Source organism: Ovis canadensis, chromosome 8, assembly GCF_042477335.2.
Source record: "Ovis canadensis isolate MfBH-ARS-UI-01 breed Bighorn chromosome 8, ARS-UI_OviCan_v2, whole genome shotgun sequence".
In the NCBI taxonomy this organism is placed as follows: Eukaryota; Metazoa; Chordata; class Mammalia; order Artiodactyla; family Bovidae; genus Ovis; species Ovis canadensis.
The window spans coordinates 43224311-43244273 of NC_091252.1; the positions used below are offsets into that span (position 1 = coordinate 43224311).

Genomic DNA, 19963 nt, shown 5'->3' on the forward strand with positions numbered 1-19963 from the left:
CTGATGACTGAAAGACCCTCGGTAGTTTCTGGAAAGGGACTGGTTGACAGATGAGCCATCCATGTTGTTAGAAGCAGCCTCTTCCCCCATTCCTGGGGGGGGAGTTGAGCTGGAGTCTGAGTTGAGTTACCAGTGACTGGGTAATTTAATCATTCATGCCTGTGTAATGGAAGTTTCATAAAAACCCTAAACAATGTGGTTCTCAGGGAGCTTCTAGGTTGATGAACACATCAAAGTGCTGAGAGGGTGGCTCACCCAGATAGGGCACAGAAGCTCTGTGCCCCTTCCTACATGCTTTGCCCTACGCATCTCTTCTATTTGCCTGTTCCTGAGTTGTAGCATTTATAGTAAACATGTAAGTAAAGTGTTTCCCTGAGTCCTATGAACAATTCTAGCAAATTATTAAACCCGAGGAGTAGGTCTTAGAGGACCTTGCTTATAGTTAGTCAAAAGGATGGGTGATGTGGACCTGTGATTGGCTTTTGAATTGGGGGCACTCTTGCAGGACTGACTCCCTCCTGTGTAGTATGCCCTAACTCCAGGCAGTTAGCATCATAATTGAATTAAACGGTGGGACACCCAGTCAGTGTCCACAGAGAACTGGACAGTTGCTTGATGTGGAAGACTCACATATTTGGTACCAAACTTATATGTAGAAGAGACTAGTTTTCCTTTAGGAATTTTGTTTTTAAACCTAGATAATCTTAAATCTTGTTTTTAGGGTGGTTATGGAGAGACCTGTGAAGTATTAATTCAGTACCACCCTAGGCTTTTCCAGACAATTATTCAAATGACACAGAATGAAGATCTCCGAGAAAACATGGTAATACAATTGTGCTAATAGTGTGTAAATGAACAAGCTTTGTTCATATGTGGTGTATATGGCATTTTACAAATGTGTTTAGTAATTTTACTATGTAAATATTTAAATAATTTGAATTGGCTTATCTGCTTATAGGGTGAGTATGAATTGCATAATAATTAATAAACTTTGTGCTAATATTTGGCCCTGTGAGTCTTCTGTCCTCTGCACCTTTGATCTCTTCTTAAGATAATTAGAATATTTCCCATTGGTAGAGGAAAAGAACCTAAGAAGGAATATCATGTTATGATTAGCAATCACTAGTTTACTGAGCTCTGTATTTATAATATACTCTTTGAATAATTATAAAGTTTAAGTTTTTTTTTTTTACAATTTAGAAGTTTTGCATTAATTTCCATAAAAAAACTTGGTGATTTCTGTTCTATCTATTTATACTTTTTCACTGGGTGAGTTTGAACAAAGATTTTATGTCATCTTATCTCTGTATAAGCTTTTGATTTTATGCAAGGGCAGATATCTGTAAAGGACTTGATTCAGCTAATTGGGCTTTGGGATAACTTACCAAGCTAATAAGTACATCCTTTCTTGACGAAGTTTATTGGATTATTATGTAATTATATTTTTTATCTGTAAAAAATTTAGTTACGGCAAGTTCTGGAGCATTTGTCTCAGCAAAGTGAAAGCCAGTATTTAAAGATTCTAACAAGCCTTGCTGAAGTTGCCACAACAAACGGTCATAAATTGCTTAGGTAAGTGTTTAAAAATACACACAAATCAGTAGGCAGCAATATCTGTCAGCTTTGTCTCTTTTTAGGCTTTTCTGGGAATAGTTTATTTTGTTGATGCCTTTTGTCAGTGTTAAGATGTTCTAAAAATTTGTTGAGTTATCATTGTTTGTTTTGTTTTAAAGGACTAGGGCAATTAACTGAGGAGACTTTAATCTGTCTAAAGAGACTAAAATAGAGACTGACTTAAGTGGATTTTGGGTTATGTGTCTAGAATTTTATAAATGATTGCTTAGACTAGTCCTATGTGTAAAGTGTCAAGAATGTAGTTTAGGAAGCTTTAATTTACAAAACTGAGTATAGGCTACTATTCAACCCGGCAGTGTTCTTTATGAAAAATCAACTTTATAAAGAATCAACCCTCATGATTCTTTATAAAGTTTTCTCCCTGAACTGTGCCCCTCAGTTCAGTTCTTTGTTCTTTCCAATTCTGTGGTTTTAGTGGCTCATAATTAAGTCCATGAAGTTAATGCCTTTTTAATATTTTCGTGCACCTCCACTAATTTGTATATGGTTAGCCACCCCAGTTAGGACTAAACAGCCATTTAAAAATAGTTAATGTGTTATTCCTTAGCTTACAGATTTGGCCCACTTCTAGTTTGGATACTTTCTTCCTTTGTAGCTTTCTTTTTACTTCAACTTTTAATACAATGATGGTCTTAGAATAGATCATGATCTTCTCTGACCTCTGTGTGCAACTGGGTTTTGTTCCTCGCAGCTTGATGCTGCTTCTGTAAATCAGCTACATTGTCAAATCCATTATGTCAGCCCTTTATTCCTGTCTTCCTTCGTACTTTTCATATACTTCAGACCAGAATCATACTCGGGACTATTTGCTTAAAATGTTCCTTACATTCATGGTCCAAGATTGCTATCTTGGATTTATTTATTATCTGTTAAGTCTTTCTTAAACAGTCTTACTCGATAAACCATTTGCTAATTTTTCTATTATTCTCTTTTACCTTTAATACTGCTTTAGATACTGTCTGTAAGAGTCATAGAATTCTAGCTTAACGTAATGTTCTCCTTTTATTAGTCATTTCTGTTAATCCATTTATATGATGAGGCCCTTCTAAGACATGCTGAGTATAAGTGTGGCCTCTGGAGTTAGCTGGACTCAGGTTTAAATTCCGACATCACCATTAACTGTGTGTCTCCAGCAGGTAACTTTATGGAGTTTCTCTTCACCGTCCACCCATCTGGCCAGTACATATTTTTGAGTGCCTGCTATCCACTAAGCCGTCTGCTACAAAATGATGATTCAGTTCAGTTCAGTCACTCAGTCGTGTCTGACTCTTCACAACCCCATGAACCACAGCATGCCAGGCCTCCCTGTCCATCACCAACTCCCGGAGTCCACCCAAACCCATGTCCTTTGAGTCCGTGATGCCATCCAACCATCTTCTCCTCTGTCATCCCCTTCACTTGCCTTCAATCTTTCCCAGCATCAGGGTCTTTTCAGTGAGTCAGTTCTTTGCATCAGGTGGCCAAAGTATTGGAGTTTCAGCTTCAACATCAGTCCTTCCAATGAACACCCAGGACTGATCTCCCTTAGGATGGACTGGTTGGATCTCCTTGCAGTCCAAGGGATTCTCAAGAGTCTTCTCCAACACCACAGTTCAAAAGCATCAATTCTTTGGCACTCAGCTTTATTTATAGTCCAACTCTCACATCCATACAAGACCACTGGAAAAACCACCCCAACGGACCTTTGTTGGCAAAGTAATGTCTCTGCTTTTGAATATGCTATCTAGGTTGGTCATAACTTCCCTTCCAAGGAATAAGCGTCTTTTAATTTCATGGCTGCAGTCACCATCTGCAGTGATTTTGGAGCCTAGAAAAATAAAGTCAGCCACTGTTTCCCCATTTATTTGCCATGAAGTGATGGGACCAGATGCCATGATCTTCGTTTTCTGAATGTTGAGCTTTAAGCCAACTTTTTCACTCGCCTCTTTCACTTTCAGCAAGAGGCTCTTTAATTCTTCTTCACTTTCTGCCATAAGGGTGGTGTCATCTGCATATCTGAGGTTATTGATATTTCTCCTGGCCGTCTTGATTCCAGCCTGTGCTTCTTCCAGCCCAGCGTTTCTCATGATTAACACAGACAAAATCTCATCCTGTGTTTAATTTATATTCTAGTCAACGTTTAATTTCCTTGTTGAAAAATGATAGTAAATATCTTAATGAATTGTTGTGAGAATGAAATGTTAAGATGTTGTAAGCATACTGCCAAGCATCGTGTCTAGCACATAGTAGCGATGATGATGGTGATAATGATAGTTCTTTTTAAAATTCCTCATAATATCTTTATCCTGTTTTCCTACATTAGAAAACTTATTTGTTTTTTCTGCTTAAATATTTGCCCTATTTTCCACTCTTCCTAGTAATCAGAAGCTTTTGTATTTTTATGTTTCTCTGTTTTTGTTTTATGTTCACCTTTAATACATATCTAAGAAGCTTCTAATAAGCTATGGAATATTCAAATACATTATTTGCTTTAAACCTCACAGTAGCTTTGTGATGTAGGTATTATTTCCATTTTATATATAAGAAAATTGAAGTTCATTGATTTGCTAACTAGAAGAACCAGGACTTATATCCTTACTAATTAATGAAGAGCAGATCCTGGGCTCCAATTTGGCTCTTAAAAATGACAGGGTTATTAGTGGAACAGTGGAAACAGGGTAAGAAAAAGGGTTCCATGGCCAGAACAAGTTCTAAAACTGCTTTGCTAAACTGTACCGCCTCACCACTTACAAAGATACCTTTCAGATATCTTATGGAATCCATTATTTTGGCCAGTTTGGTCTGTAAACATCTTTGTTAGAATTGATAGTGAGTGTTAGAATTTGTTGTATTGGTGCTGTCTTGGCAAAACTAGTCCTCCTCTTGTGTTTCTTCTTTACTTTGACATACTACCACTTTTCACAACATTTTAGAAACCAAGTGTATGAATTTTTATGTCTGACACCAAGCAATTCTTTGGTAGGACACTTAGGACACCAGCTGGTATCCTACAGTTTAACTCAATTCTAACACTGTCTACCTGGAGAAAGCATCAGATCCCATAGGTTAAGGACTCAGTCCTAGGAGACTGCCCTCCACCTCAGAATCAGTTGCAAGTAGTAGATCCCCAGACTACCCACAACTTTTGTTACCTGACTACACACATCAGAGATTTTCATGATCACCTGCCATTTGGATTTCTAGAACAGCTCACAGAATTCAGGGAAACACTTTTTTTTTTTTTTTACTAGTTCCCTTGTGGCTCAGCTGATAAAGAATCCGCCTGTGATGCGGGAGACCTGGGTTGGGAAGATCCCCTGGAGAAGGGAATGGCTTCCTACTCCAGTATTCTGGCCTGGAGAATTCCATGTACAGTCCATGGGGTTGCAAAGAGTTGGACATGGCTGAGCAACTTTCACTTTTTTCATTTTATTAAAGGATGCTGTGACCATCTCCAGGGGATCTTCCCAACCCAGAGATCAAATCCATGTCTCCTGAGTTGGCAGGCAGGTTCTTTATCACCAGTGCCACCTGGCAAGCCTATAATAAAGGACACAGATGAACAACTAGATGAATAGATACATAGAATGAAGTCTGAAAGGGTCCAGAGTGCAGGAGTTGCCATAGAGTTGGGGTGTTTCACCCTTATATTATGTGTATGTGTGTGCACGCTTGGAAGCTTGCTGAACCCCCAATATTTTTGTTTTTTATATGGAAGTTTCATCACATAGATGTGTTAATCATTAATTCCATTTGCAGCCCCTACCCTCCTCTGGAGAATGGAGATTGAAGCTGAAAATTCCAAGCTTCTAATCATCACTTGGTCTTTCTAGTGACCAGCCCCCATTCAAAAACCCAGTAATAGTTGCCTAATTACAACAAAAGATACTGGTTTCACCCAAGAAGTTCCATGGGATTTAGGAACTCTGTTTCAGGAACTGGGGTCAAAGACCCAATGTGAGAATGAAAGATGCTCCTAATGTACTTATCAGTTTGGAAATTGTAAGGGTTTTAGGAGCTTCATACCAGGAAAGTTGGGAGAGGGGCAGAAGACAATACTTACTTTTTCTACTATCTCACAGCTACCAGGTTAGTTTCTTAAGAAGACCTCAAATACAGATCATCCCTCTCTGCCAGTTTAGTTTAATGGTACTTTTTGCAGATTGTCTTTATTTTTTTCATTTATTTGTGAATCATTTTATGTTTCTTAACTCACAAGGTGATATAATTTTGGCCATTTAAAATGAAATTTTAATTAAAATAATTCAAATATGTATTATTAATTAGCAACGATTGAGATGTTCTTTAGCGTACTTTGGGAAAAATGGATAGCCTTCTGTCTAACTGATATTAGGAATATTTGTTAAAGATAAATATTTAATGAGGGCCCTTTTGCACATAGTGTTGTATTTCACTAAATAAGTGAGTCATCTTTGTTCCTATATAGTTATGATTGAAGGTGAAGATAGTTATCGGTGTGCTATCTTTGTAAAAGAGAAATGTAAAAGAGAAATCACAGCTGTTTGCTAAATAAGACATTGACTGAAATTATACTCTTATATTAACCAAAAGTAAGTAAGTTGACAGGGCTTTGAATTAGGAAGTTTACAATATAAAAGTTAAATTAACTTTTTAACTCTTATATTGAGACCTGATGGCTTGTGAAGAAATTTTCATTTTATGATGAGCTGGAGCAGTTTGTGATGAAGTTTGGATTCTATGATCTTTCTGTATAATATGAAAGATATTTCACAGGTTGGAAGGTGAAAAATAATATTGTTTAGATCAGTGACTTAACTTGGAAGAAGTTTAAACTGGGTAAACTAATATTCATATAGTCTAATAATCTTAGATTATTTCTTGTTGTTGTTGTTCAGTCGCTAAGTCGTGTCTGACTCTTTGTGACCCCATGAATTACAGCATGCCAGGCTTCCTCGTCCTTCACTATCTCCCTTAGTTTGCTCAAACTCATGTCCATTGAATCAGTGATGCCATCCAAACATCTCATCCTCTGTCACCTATTTCTCTTGCCCTTACTCTTCCCAGCAAGTCTTTCCCAAGCAAGGTCTTTTCCAGTAGGTCAGCTCTTCCCATCACGTGGCCACAGTATTGGAGATTCAGCTTCAGAACCAGTCCTTCCAGTGAATATTCATGCTTTATTTCCTTTAGGATTGACTGGTTGAATCTCCTTGCTTTCCAAGGGACTTCCAAAGAGTCTTCTTCAGCACCACTGTTCGAAAGCATCAGTTCTTTGGTGCCCAGCCTTCTTTATGGTCCAACTCTCACATCTGTGCATTACTTATGGAAAAACCATAGCTTTGACTATATGGACCTTTGTTGGCAAAGTGATATCTCTGCCTTTTAATACACTGTCTAGGTTTGTCATAGTTATTCTTCCAAGTAGCAAGCGTCTTTTAATTTTGTGGCTGCAGTCACCATCTGCATTGATTTTGGAGCCCAAGAGAATGAAATCTGACAGTTTCCACATTTTCCCCGTCTATTTGCCATGGAGTGATAGGACCAGATGCCATAATCTGCATTTTTTGAATATTGAGTTTTAAGCTAGCTTTTTCATTCTTCTCTTTCACCTTCATCAAGAGGCTCTTTAGTTCCTCTTCACTTTCTTCCATTTAAGTGGTATCATCTGCATATTTGAGATTGTTGATATTTCTCCCAGCAATCTTGATTCCAACTTGTGATTCATCCAGCCTGACATTTTGCATGATGTACTGTGCATGTAAGTTAAATAAACAGGGTGACAATGTACAGCCTTGATGTACTCCTTTCCTAATTTAGAACCAGTCTGTTGTTCCATATCCAGTTTTAACAGTTCCTTCTTGTCTTTCATACAGATTTCTCAGGAAGCAGGTAATATGATTTCGTATTCCCATCTCATTAAGAATATTCCTTAGTTTACTGTGATCCACACAGTCAAAGGCTTTAGCATATTCAGTGAAGCAGAAGTAGAAGTAGTTTTTTTTGGAATTCCCTTGCATTTTCTATGATCTGATGGATGTTGGCAATTTGATCTCTGGTTCCTCTGCCTTTTTAAAATCCAACTTGTACATCTGGAAATGCTTGGCTCACATACTGCTGAAGCCCAGCTTGAAGGATTTTGAGCATTACTTTCCTAACATGTGAAATGAGTGGAATTGTATGGTAATTTGAACATTCTTTGGCGTTGCCTTTCTTTGGGATTGAAATAAAACTGACCTTTTCCAGTCCTGTGGCTACTACTGAGTTTTACTCCAAGGCCAAACTTGCCTGTTATTCTAGGTATCTCTTAACTTCCTTCCTACTTTTGCTTTCCAGTTTCCTATGATGCGAAGGACATCTTTTTGGGGGTGTTGGTTCTAGAAAATTGTAGGTCTTCATAGAATATTTCAGCTTCATCTTCTTTAGCTTCTTCGTCAGTGGTTGGGGCATAGACTTGGGTTACTGCGAGGTTGAATGATTTGCCTTGGAAATGAACCGAGATCATTCTGTCATTTTTGAGAGTGCAACCGAATACTGCATTTCAGACTCTTTTGTTGACTATGAGGGCTACTCCATTTTTTATAAGGGATTCTTGCTCACAGTAGTAGATACAATGGTTATTTGAATTAAATTTGCCCATTCTCATCCATTTTAGTTCACTGATTCTTAAGATGTCAGTGTTTGCTCCTCCTATCTCCTGTTTGACCACATCCAATTTACCTTGATTCATGGACCTAACGTTCCAGGTTCCTTTGCAGTATTGTTCTTTATGGCATTGGACTTTACTTTCGCCACCAGATAGAACCACAGCTGGGCATCATTTCCGCTTTAGCTCAGCGTCTTTATTCTTTCTGTAGCTATTTCTCTGCTCTTCCCCAGTAGTATATTGGATACCTACTGACCTGGGGAGTTCATCTTTCAGTGTCACATCTTTTTGCCTTTTCATATTATTCATGGGTTTCTCAAGGCAAGAACACTGAAGTGGTTTGCCATTCTCCTCTCCAGTGGACTACGTTTTGTCAGGCCCTAACTAGCAGGGACGTGCCTTTAGCCACTCAGTGTAGCTGAATGGCATGCCCAGGACCCTAGTTGTCCCACTGCTGGTCCTCATTGAGTGTATAATGACTATTATTAAACTATGTTAATAATTGATGATATTCATACTCCATTAAGAAAATACTTCTTACTGTAAAATTAACTCATGAAGTTCTCTAGATCAGGTACTTAAAGTGAATATTTATATATATGGTAATTTCACTGAGGAAAATTAAATTCAGATCTTTCTCATAGAAAAATTTGAGAGTCATTGGATCTAACGTTGCAATAGCTGCAACACAATAAAAGAAAGAAATATTAGTTTTAACCAAGTTCCTTTTTTCTTTTGTCAGTCTCAAGAGTCCTATGTTGTAGAATTAAAAGCAACTTTGTAAAGGCAAATATGTTAAAATCCATGCAAGTTAAACTAAAGATTCTATGCACATTAGATCCACAGTTACTAAAACAAAAAGTTTTGCTAATGTGTTGTAGCTATCCTAGTCAAATACAGTATGGATGACAATAGCTGTTATATTTTACTAACACTTGTAACTGATAGTTAATTTTTATTTATTATTTTTAATAATTTTTAGAATGAGGAAACAGCATGAATGTTGAAATTAAAATGTCATGAAATTTTGGTTCAGTTGTCATTAGAATAGAGAATAGCCTCTGATTTTTCACTTATCAAATCAGAATACTTAGAATAGGCATTTGCTATTTCTTCATTACTAATCATTATTGTTTTCAGTGTTAGAGGATACCCAAAAATATCATAAAGGAAGATTTTAATGAACTGAGAAAGGTTGGGTAAGCTTTGATGATTAAATTTATACAAAGGCAGTCAAACCATTCTGCCCAAATGTTTATGCAGCTCTTTACTCTGCTTTTGTGTACCATTGTAATACAAGATAACTTACGTTGAAGGTTTCGAAATAAAACCACCCCCTGAACAACAATGACAAATTTTTGTTTTCAAGATCAGTTGTTAGATTCCATACACTTTTAGTGGAACTCCATCATTTTCTCAGTGGAAGAGTAATGATTGATATCCATAATGATGATGAACAATTTCCAGGTGCTATGAGATTTTAGAGGACTTTTTGATTTGTCAAAGAAAAGTTACATTATATTTAATATGGTTTAGAATTACTTTTATCAGCCTTTTTCATAGTAGGATATATTTCTTTTATGTATAGTCATTAGACAACCCATTATATAGAGAACCACCCTGATACAGATAGTAACTTTAAGATTATTTAATTTGTATATGTTCTGTATGTGAACGTTTGGTTTCTATTCTGGGTTGGGCTAGGGAAAATGGGGTTATGGATAGAAAAACAAAGTTCAACCTCTACCATTGACTTGTAAGTTGGCCTAATATTATAATCAACATTTCTACTATTGGTTCTCAGTGAAATGTTCTCAAGAGTTCTAAAGAATCAGCTTAATTTATAATTAAGTGGTGATTTTCTTCATATTTTATACTTTGATCACTGGTATATTCTAGTTGCTTAAAAGCTAATAACTCATTCATATGCAATCCAAATAATGTATATTTGCTAACTTTCTGGTAAAACATTCCATCCCATATCATGATAGGAAAGAAATTTTACTCATTAAATTATCAAACAGATGGTAAGCGTAATAAAAATGTTTTAAAATAAGTATTTTTAAGATGAATTTGTTTTATTCCACCTAATCTGTTCATATTTTAATTTTTATTTTCAGCATATCTAGTAATTACGATGCTCAAATGAAGAGCCTTTTAAGGATTGTGAGGATATTTTGTCATGTCTTTCGAATTGGTCCATCCTCTCCCAGTAATGGAATTGATATGGGCTACAATGGGAATAAAACTCCAAGGAGCCAGGTGTTCAAGGTCAGAAAAATATATGATGTTGTTAGGAAGATAGATGTAAAAGAGATGAATTTGACAAAGCGAACATTCATTAATCAGAAACCTCTTGAACAGGATGTAACTTTGGTTTATACCTGTGAGTGACACTTTTTATTTTTTTATTTTTTTGTTTTTGTTTTTTTTTGACTGACACTTTTTAAACTAAGACCTTTCTCCTTTCTTCTGTCTAATCAGCAGCAAGTCAGTTGGTGAGCTTTCTATGTTTCTCTTACAAGTGAAATTTTAATTCCACTAGTCTTTATTCTAATAAGAGTAATGATTTTTAATGTTTAAATCTAATTAAATCTACTTAAAAAAAACCCCGGGAGTTGGTGATGGACGGGGAGGCCTGGAGTGCTGCAATTCATGGGGTCGCAAAGAGTCTGATATGACTGAGCAACTGAACTGAACTGAAAAAAATCGGATTAGAGGTCTTAAATGTAGCCATCACAATTAAAAAAAAATATTTTTTATTCAGAAAGAGAGAAAACATCCAGTTTTTATTTAGGTTTTATTATCTTGTGTGTTGTGTGTGCGTGTGTTTGTTTTTTAAAGTAAGTTTACTTTAATTTATTGGGTTTACTAGCAATTCCTGGGATAACTTCAAGTTAAGAAACATTGAGATATTTTCTTAATGTATTTTGTATTGCATCAGCTTTGTGTCTTTTTCCCCTTCCTTTTTTTCCCTCATTGTGCCATCTCCTGGAAGAAGGAAGTTGTGCATCTTATAATTCAGATTTTGGCTTTTCAGTGTACCACTTTCTTTAATACTGGTTAGAAGTGATAATTTCTTGTCTTTGTAAAATTCGAATCTGAATTATTGATCTGTTTTGTTAGTGCTGTTTTAAGTGGGTTTTACTGCTCAGACATTCACATTACAGAAGTTGTTCTTAATGTGTTTCTAAATATGACTCATGCTGTTAGTTACTAAATCTACCCTGATTGATTTTTCTACTTGTTCTTCTATTCATCTGTAATGATGGGTAAACAATCAAACCAAATATAGATACAGTCACTATAGACAAACTGAGTATAGATTATATTTATTATTGTCTTTGTTTTGTTATGGTTTCAATTTGCCACCTATTGCTAATGATATCAGAAAATAATTATGTGCTAATAAGTAACCTCTTTATAGGCAGTTAGTACTTGATTTAAATGTTATTTTTCTACCCAGCCAGTCAGTACAGATAAAACATAGTAGAAAAAGATATCAGTGTTTATTTTAGCATTTCTCTTATGGAATCCAGACTCTTTGTTTTCATTGTTATATATCAATGAAGTATATAGTGTATTAGTTTGGTACAAAAGTAATTGTGGTTTTAAATGGTTGCACTTTGCCATATGGTACTGGAATAGTTTCTTAAATAAATATGGTTATGTTATAGATGATTTTAATGCACATTTCTCACTTTTTTTTTTTTTGCTAATGACATCAGTTGCCATTTATATTTATTTTAGACTATAGAAATTATGTTAAACAAAAAATAAAATTCAAGCAATTTAAAACATTTGAGTTCAAAATGGGTTGCAAAGCAGCAGAGACAACTTGTAACATCAACCATACATTTAGCCCAGGAACTGCTAATGAATGTACAGTGCAGCGGTGGTTCAAGAAGTTTTGCAAAGGAAATGAGAGCCTTGAAGATGAGGAATGTAGTGATTGGTCATCAGAAGTTGACAACGACCAATTGAGAGCAGTCATCAAAGCTGATCCACTTAAAACTGCACAGAAAATTGCCAAAGGACTCAATGTCAGCCATTCTGTAGTCATCCAGCATTTGAAGCAAATTGTAAAGATGAAAGAGCTCAATAAGTGGGTGCCTTATGAGCTGACCAAAAATCAAAAAAATCGTCGTTTTGAAGTGTTGTCTTCTCTTATTCGATGCAATAGCAATGAACCATTTCTTGATCTAATCGTGACATGTGATGAAAAATGGATTTTATATGACAACTGACGATGATCAGCTCAGTGGTTGGACCAAGAAGAAGCTCCAAGGCACTTCCTGAAAAGAAATTTGCACCAAAAATAAGTCATGGTCACTGTTTGGTAGTCTGCTGCTGGTCTGATCCACTACAGCTTTATGAATACTGGTGAAACCATTACCTCCGAGAAGTATGCTCAGCAAATGGATGAGATCCACCAAAAGCTGCAATGCCTGCAACCGGTATTGGTCAATAGAATGGTACCAGTTCTTCTCCATGACAGTGCCCGACCACATGTTGCACAGCCAACACTTCAAAAGTTGAACAAATTGGGCTATGAAGTTTTACGTCATCTGCCGTGTTCACCTGACCTCTCACCAGCTGACTGCCACTTGAAGCATCTCAACAACTTTTGTAGGGAAAACACTTCCACAACCAGCTGGAGACAGAAAATACTTTTCAAGAGTTCATCTAAACCTGAAGCATGGGTTTTTACACTATAGGAGTAAAAAAACTTATTTCTCGTTGGCAAAAATGTGTTGATAGTAGTGTTCCTATTTTGATTAATAGAGATGTGTTTGAACCTAGTTATAATGATTTAAAATTCATGGTCCAAAATCACAATTACATTTTCATCAACCTAATATAAAGTTCTTTACTTATGTTTTATTTCATTTGTTAGTGTCTTTATTTCTCTTCTTGAGGAATTTTTTTTTCTGTGTCATTGACAATTGCTTTGGTTTCTGACCACTTATTTTCTCTTAAATTTTGACCTTTCTCTTTGGTAAAACATTTTTGTTACAAAACTCAGTCAGTTGTTTTTTTTTTAAACATTAGCAAGTGTTGCTCTTAAGGAATTAATTTCTTTCTATCTAATTTTATCAATTAATTGTGTGGACTTTTTAGAGGATGGCAAAACGATCTGCCCTCCCACTTACAAGGATAAAAAATAGAAACTACATTGTGATCCATGTATTTAATGTCTTCTGTTCCTTGTGGGATGATTGAAGTTATAAAAATCTGAACCATCTGCTGAGTTGCTACAATGTAAGATTGGAAATACCATTTTAATTTTTACCACATTTTGTCTAAGGTATCTGTTGCTCCATACTTTCTGTTTCATTAGCTAGGTACTCTAACATGTCACTTTATTGCTGGGATTAGCTAATGGGTTTTCCATTAAGAATGAGTGGGTTTATAGGCCATGTGTTTTTAGTAGGTGAAATTGTTTAACATCCTGTTACTAGTTTTCTGATTTATCTTAGAAGTACTTTAAGTTAATCTTAACACTTAGCCATTCTTTCAGTGTTAAGAGATTTTTATCTAGAGCCTTGCAAACTTTGAAACATCTGAAGGAGAAGGTAGTTCTGGTTATTGAAGCAGGGTGAGCATGAGGAAGACAGTCTAGGCTTCTTGAATCCTGATACATTCTTTTTTTGTGAGTAGTAAACTGTGACTATTAATGGCTTCATAGATTTATAACTGGAGAAATTTGGAAGCTGAGAAAGATTGAGAAACTTTTAAGATCTTATCTTTTGGATTATGGCATTTGACATTAGGAGGTGAGACTAGACTAATCAACAGAATTTCAAAATACTGTTGATGAATTTAAGTTAATAAAGCTTCCCTATCAAATTTGTATCTAATTTGGCACATGGATAGTGAAGTTTTTTTAATTGTCCAACAAGTCTGGGATTTTTATGTTACAGCTTTGACTTGTTAATTTGAAATGTTTTGAAAATCACGTATGATTGTCAAATCATTGATGTTACCGGTAGAATATAGTTCTGTGGTGAAAATCAACTCAAGAAATGAAGTATTATTTCCATAGTGCCAAGAAGCCTAATATTTTCCATAGCCATTGACTCATTTTTCTATAACATTTGATATGTATGGTTCTATGTATCTAGTGTTTTATCAGTATTATTTATAAATAGATGTGGTTTGCAATTATTTATTTTTAATTTTTAAAACTTATTTTAATCTTTTTTGTCTGTGACTGCTGCTCCAGTTAGAAATTAAAGTTATTTTCACAGCATTCTTTTTGTTATTGAGGAATGAATCTTCTGAACAAGTCTTCAAAGGGACAACTCCCTAGGTAAAAATGCTTTAAGGTTGAGATTTCTTTTTAGTGCACATATGAATGAGGAAATATACAGTGAGAAAAAGAGAAAATAAGGAAAGGCCTAAGATAACTGACTACTTCTCTGCTTTTTTTCCTCATTCTCTTTTAATTCTTAGCTGTACTGCTTTATTGAAAACTCTTTCTAGCTTTTCTCAGTATCGTTCTTGTCACTGTCATTTTTACACAGATCAGCTTTTTTGGATATTATTTCTGGAATTATTCAAACTTCACCTTTAATTTTTTCAGGTTGTCAGCTTTTGAGAATAGGATGGTTGCAGTTCAGGCTCAGTGCTCTCATCTGCACGTGAGCACTAGGTATCGCTTCCTGCCTTAGCCTTCATCTCCATCCAATGTGGAGATTTTCTGAGTTTTGTCAACTCAGAGGCCATTTATTCCTTTTGTTTGAAGCAGTTTTTCATCACCACCTGTTCTTTCTTTGGAGGGCATTTATTTTTTGATGTAAAGCTAAAATAGTTTTGCTGACATAAAAAGTTCTTTTTCATGTTTTATAGCAGGGCTAATGTTTTTCTCATGAAGAGAAACTATAGACCCAAACCTGGATCATGATTAAAATTAAGACATTTTCAGTGAAGGTACCGTGTCAGTGTTGATGGCTGCTGGTGCTTCTTGTCCTTCTTTTAAGCAGTTCAGCCATCCTTTAAGAAGTTAGGCAACCAACTCCTGTGCCTAACCTTGGAAAAGCCTTGTTTGTGGGAGAGAAGGGTGCTCATTTCAACCTCAGAAAATGTTTCTCAGAAATTAGTGTCTCACTTTGTGAACCTGTTTACCTAGGCTGTATTAATTAAATATATGTTGAATGAATGAACTGTTTTTTTGTTGATGGTGGAAGGGTTTTTTCCTTCTTGCTTTTTGGTTTAATATTTAAGTGAAAACTTAAGGGTGATTTAAGTGTTTGCAGATTCAATAAGTAGAATATTCTCAAACAGAGAATGTTCTGGAAATCTGAAGATAGGCTGAAGGTAATAGGGGATTTATTAGATAAGAATTTCTTGACAGAACAGAACTTTAGAAAGTTCTAAATATGGTTGTGTAATCTCTTTACAATACTGGCCTTTAAAAAATAAGAATCTTTTACTTGAAATAGTTAAGGGTGGGTTTTTCAGAAGCAGATGTCTGGTTTGTAGCATTCTGTGATCATATAAGAATCAAAAAGTAACATTAATTTTTGTATTCATTTGTAGAAAGACTCTCATTAGGAATATTGAGAATAGTGTGGGAATGGAAGACTATTTAACTGCTATCTCCCCTGCCCGCCTGTGCCTTCACTGTTCATTTTTATTTAGGTTTTAAAATGTTCTAATAGGTCTTTTTTTCCTCCAAGTTTTATTGAGCTATGATTGTTATATAAAATGTTGAGTAACTTCATGATATAGTGTTATGATTTCATATAAATATGTACTGCAAAATCTTTACTCCAGTAAGGTTAGTTAACACATCCTTCACCTTACATAATCACTACTTTGTTGCTCTTGTTGTGCTGAGAACATTAAAGCTTTACTCTCGTAGCAACTTTTAATTGTACAATACAGTGTTGATAACTATAGTGACCATGCTGTACATTAGAACCCCAGCAGCATGTCTTTTGATAGTAGTTGGGCATTTATATTTCTCCTTCTGTTAAAAACTACTATTTACTAGAGATGATGTATGTATTTCGTCTTCTCCATTCCTTAGTCCTGTTGTAGCATTTGTGATCACATGGTATTTTAAAGATAAATTTTCATTTGCTGTTAATTTACAAGAAACATTTCATTATTCTCAAAAGGAATATTTTATATAGTATAGAATTAATAAACTTTATTCCCATTTTATTTTTTATTAAGCTGTTAATCTTTACTTTGAATTATGGATTTGCTAGCCAAATTTGGTAATTACTATTATTAGAGATGAGTTGTGTGTGATTGGGTATGCCTCTGTGTGTATGTGTACTTGTAAATGCCGTGATATCTAAAATTCCTTGTAAATTTTCAAAATCTCAGAGATTATGTGTAAAGAAAAAGGCAGTAAACCAAGTTGCTTATTAAGTTCTTTATGAATACTTATTTTTTAAATTGAAAAGCAACGTAATTAAAAACAGTTGACAACATTAATACAGTAAAGATTTTAGGGAAATCTCATAAAGGTAATAATGGTTTTGAAAGTAAATAATTGAAAAATTTTAAAAGAATGAAGATTGCTTATAAATTTTTTTGTTAGAGTTTAGTTTTCCTTTTTTTATTCCAAGGAATAAATAAATACAAAATAAGCTTTTGCTATAAATGAAGTAATTATATGATATTTATATTTTTGTTACTTATCTTTAGGCATTGCAGTCACATAAACTTGGGAAAATAGAAGTATCTAGAGTAAATGTTCTCTCTTATAATATTTGTCTGAGTGGGTTTCTTTTTTTTCCTGCAGTTTAAGAATGATGGATTAAAAAAAAAAACACTTTTCTCTTTTTCTTAGCCTCTTGAATTGCTTTGGCACTCATTAGATGAATGGCTAGTTTTAATAGCTACAGAATTGATGAAAAACAAAAAGGACTCAACGGATATCACTTCTATTTTGCTGAAACAAAAAGGCCAAGATCAAGATGGTGCTTCCATTCCTCCATTTGAACCTCCAGGACCTGAGAGCTATGAAAATCTGTCCACTGGCACAGGGGAATCTAAACCAGATGCTCTTGGAGGGAAACAGGAAGCCAGTGCAGACTGTCAGGATGTTATTTCTATGACAGCTAACCGGCTAAGTGCTGTCATTCAAGCTTTTTACATGTGCTGTTCTTGTCAGATGCCTCCAGGGTAAGAAAGTTTCTGCTTATTTTGTGTGCTGATCTCTGCCTGTCAGTAACCAATGCTGTGGCTGGAGCAGCCCTTGTGGTTCTTATTATAGTTGCAAGACACCCTTCAGCAATAACCATCAGGAAACTTTGAAAAAAAAAAAAGTTTATTACTTACAGGACCTGGAAATTACATGACACACCTGGGGCCACACAGCAAGGTTGCCAGTAGAAAAAAAGCTTGAGGGCTTGGGGTTCTGTTTTTATTGGAGTTTAAGGTAGAGGCCTGGGGTTTCAAAAGCTCACTCTTTATTGGTGAATTTAAAACATTGAGAGTGGGAATTTAAAGCATGAGAAAACACAAGTGGCTCAAATCGTCAGTTATCAAAATCAATCAAGATCTCTGAAACAAAGGAGCTTGGAGATGAAGGGTGGCTTTTTATCTAGTTGTGGATCTGGCATTGTGTTTATTGGAGATAGTCATCTTTGAAGTGGACAAAGTGGAGGCCATCTGATAGATTTTCCTGGTTTGTAGTTTGAATGGATCTGGTGATTTTTCTGAGTGGCCCATCTAGCAATAGACACGAAGGTTGTCCATATATGAGCTGTTGTGGTTATTTCTCTGAATTTTACATCAAGTTGTCCTAATCTATCTTATATGAATTTGGAGAAGGAGCAGTTTTAGTTCTCAATAATTCCAAGTAAGAATGGGAGAAAAATTGGAAACATTAATTTGGAGAATTTTAGCTAGATGTTGGAGGAAATGAAAATTCAGTATCCAGTCCAGTTTACAGGTAGGGGAAAAATCCTCAAAGACAATTAAGAGGACTAGAATCTGATATCTACGAGGGTGTACTGTAATTTTCCATTGAAATGTAATTTTTCTCTTTACTGTTGCCCTCATTCCTATCAGAGATAATCAAAGTAAGACTAGTATATTTGCACAGTAAATCTAGTTTTGTTAAACTTGACCTGGTTATTTATATAGTGGAGGAAGAATAGTGATTGGTCACTTAGGCTCCTTATGTCTGTTTTGGAGAAGGCAATGGCAACCACTCCAGTACTCTTGCCTGTAAAATCCAATGGACAGAGGAGCCTGGTAGGCTGCAGTCCATGGGGTCGCTAAGAGTTGGGCATGACTGAGTGACTTCACTTTCACTTTTCACTTTCATGCATTGGTGAAGGAAATGGCAACCCACTCCAGTATTCTTGCCTGGAGAATCCCAGGGACAGAGGAGCCTAGTGGGCTGCCGTCTGTGGGGTCACACAGAGTTGGACACGACTGAAGCGATTTAGCTGCAGCATGTCTGTTTTGCCAGAACTTTTCATGAGGAATCTCAGATAGAACGTTTAAAAGCCTCTGGAGGCTAAGAAGCCAAGCCAAGGACTCACCATCACATTTTGCCTGCAGTACCTATAGATTTGGGTGAATTCCTCTCTTCTTGAGGTCCCCAAAATATCTTGAAGTTTCTGCGCCTGCCAGGAAGTGACCTTCCTTACTTACCTGGTAACTCTGCCAGGAACCCTGTAAGCAAAGTACCAGGTTGATTTTTCCGCAGTTTTATTGGCTTCATAAAATTAACACCCTTAGTTCCCTAAAGTTGTCTGGTCATATCAGAGTCTGTACATTCTTCTGTCAAAGGGAGACATTCCAGTCAAAGCTTTGGCAGTATAACCAGTGTTTTTGACTGTGTCATGTTACAAGGAGAACAGATTTTTACTGAACTTATGCAGGTAACTATATTGCTATGAAAATAAGGATACCCAGAGAGTTTCCAAATTCTGGAGGGATCAGGTTAGGAGAAAAAGTAGTTGTTTCATGTTTGTTCACAGAGGTATGCTTTACCAGATTGTTGAGTTATTGCTAGTGTAGAAGGAAAAGTTTCTGTAAGTCTGAAAAGCAAATATTGAAGAACTAGCAGTGTTTCAAACAAAAATTCATAAAAATTGTGATCATCCTTCATGAATTCATTAAGTCCTATATAATTCTTGATATCGATCTTTGGTTAACAGTGTTATGAATCTGTTTTTCCCTTAGAGTTCTATAAATGCTTACCATGTTCAGTGGTAGGATGTGAAAATTATCAGAAACTTGTATTTGTCAGAGTCCTTTCCATGCATCTCCTTAAAGATGAAGCCCCTTTGCAAAAGCATCAGAGTGAAATAATAACTGCCTGTAATTGAGAAAAGGCTTGAAAAATGCCAGTGGTTAGAGATATGATGAGAGTTCATTGTAATGCAGTTGACAGGGGAATTTGGTTATTGTGACCCAATAATGTGTGTGACACAACACAAAATGTGACGCACAACACTTTAAGATGATACCTAGAATTACAGTGAATAGCATTCCATATCAGAGTTTTAGGAAATTTCGTATTATTTCTGGAACACTTATGTTAATAATACATATCCAAATAAGGATATTGATAAAGAAGGTTTAGCATTATTTCTTATCTGACGTTTAATGTATCAGATAAGCCTAATTAGTTTAATGTCTCTCTTTTTATAAGGAGAGAGAACATGTCTTTTGAGATGTTCCAGGGGCCTTTCAAAAAATCCAAAAGTTACTTCTAGATCAAAAAGACTTCGTTTAGAATTTGATTTG

At 35.6% G+C, this 19963-nt stretch overlaps 1 protein-coding gene across 5 annotated transcripts in view; it reads left to right on the top strand.

The window, feature by feature from the left end:
- HACE1 (HECT domain and ankyrin repeat containing E3 ubiquitin protein ligase 1) overlaps window positions 1–19963 on the top strand; it is a 107145-nt gene that overhangs the window by 45314 nt on the left and 41868 nt on the right. For all 5 annotated transcript variants that reach the window (XM_069599198.1, XM_069599201.1, XM_069599199.1 and 2 more), the window contains 4 exons: window positions 722–823; window positions 1466–1572; window positions 10357–10507; window positions 17046–17380. In XM_069599198.1, coding sequence (XP_069455299.1) covers window positions 722–823; window positions 1466–1572; window positions 10357–10507; window positions 17046–17380 — 695 coding nt within the window. The remainder of the gene's footprint in view (window positions 1–721; window positions 824–1465; window positions 1573–10356; window positions 10508–17045; window positions 17381–19963) is intronic.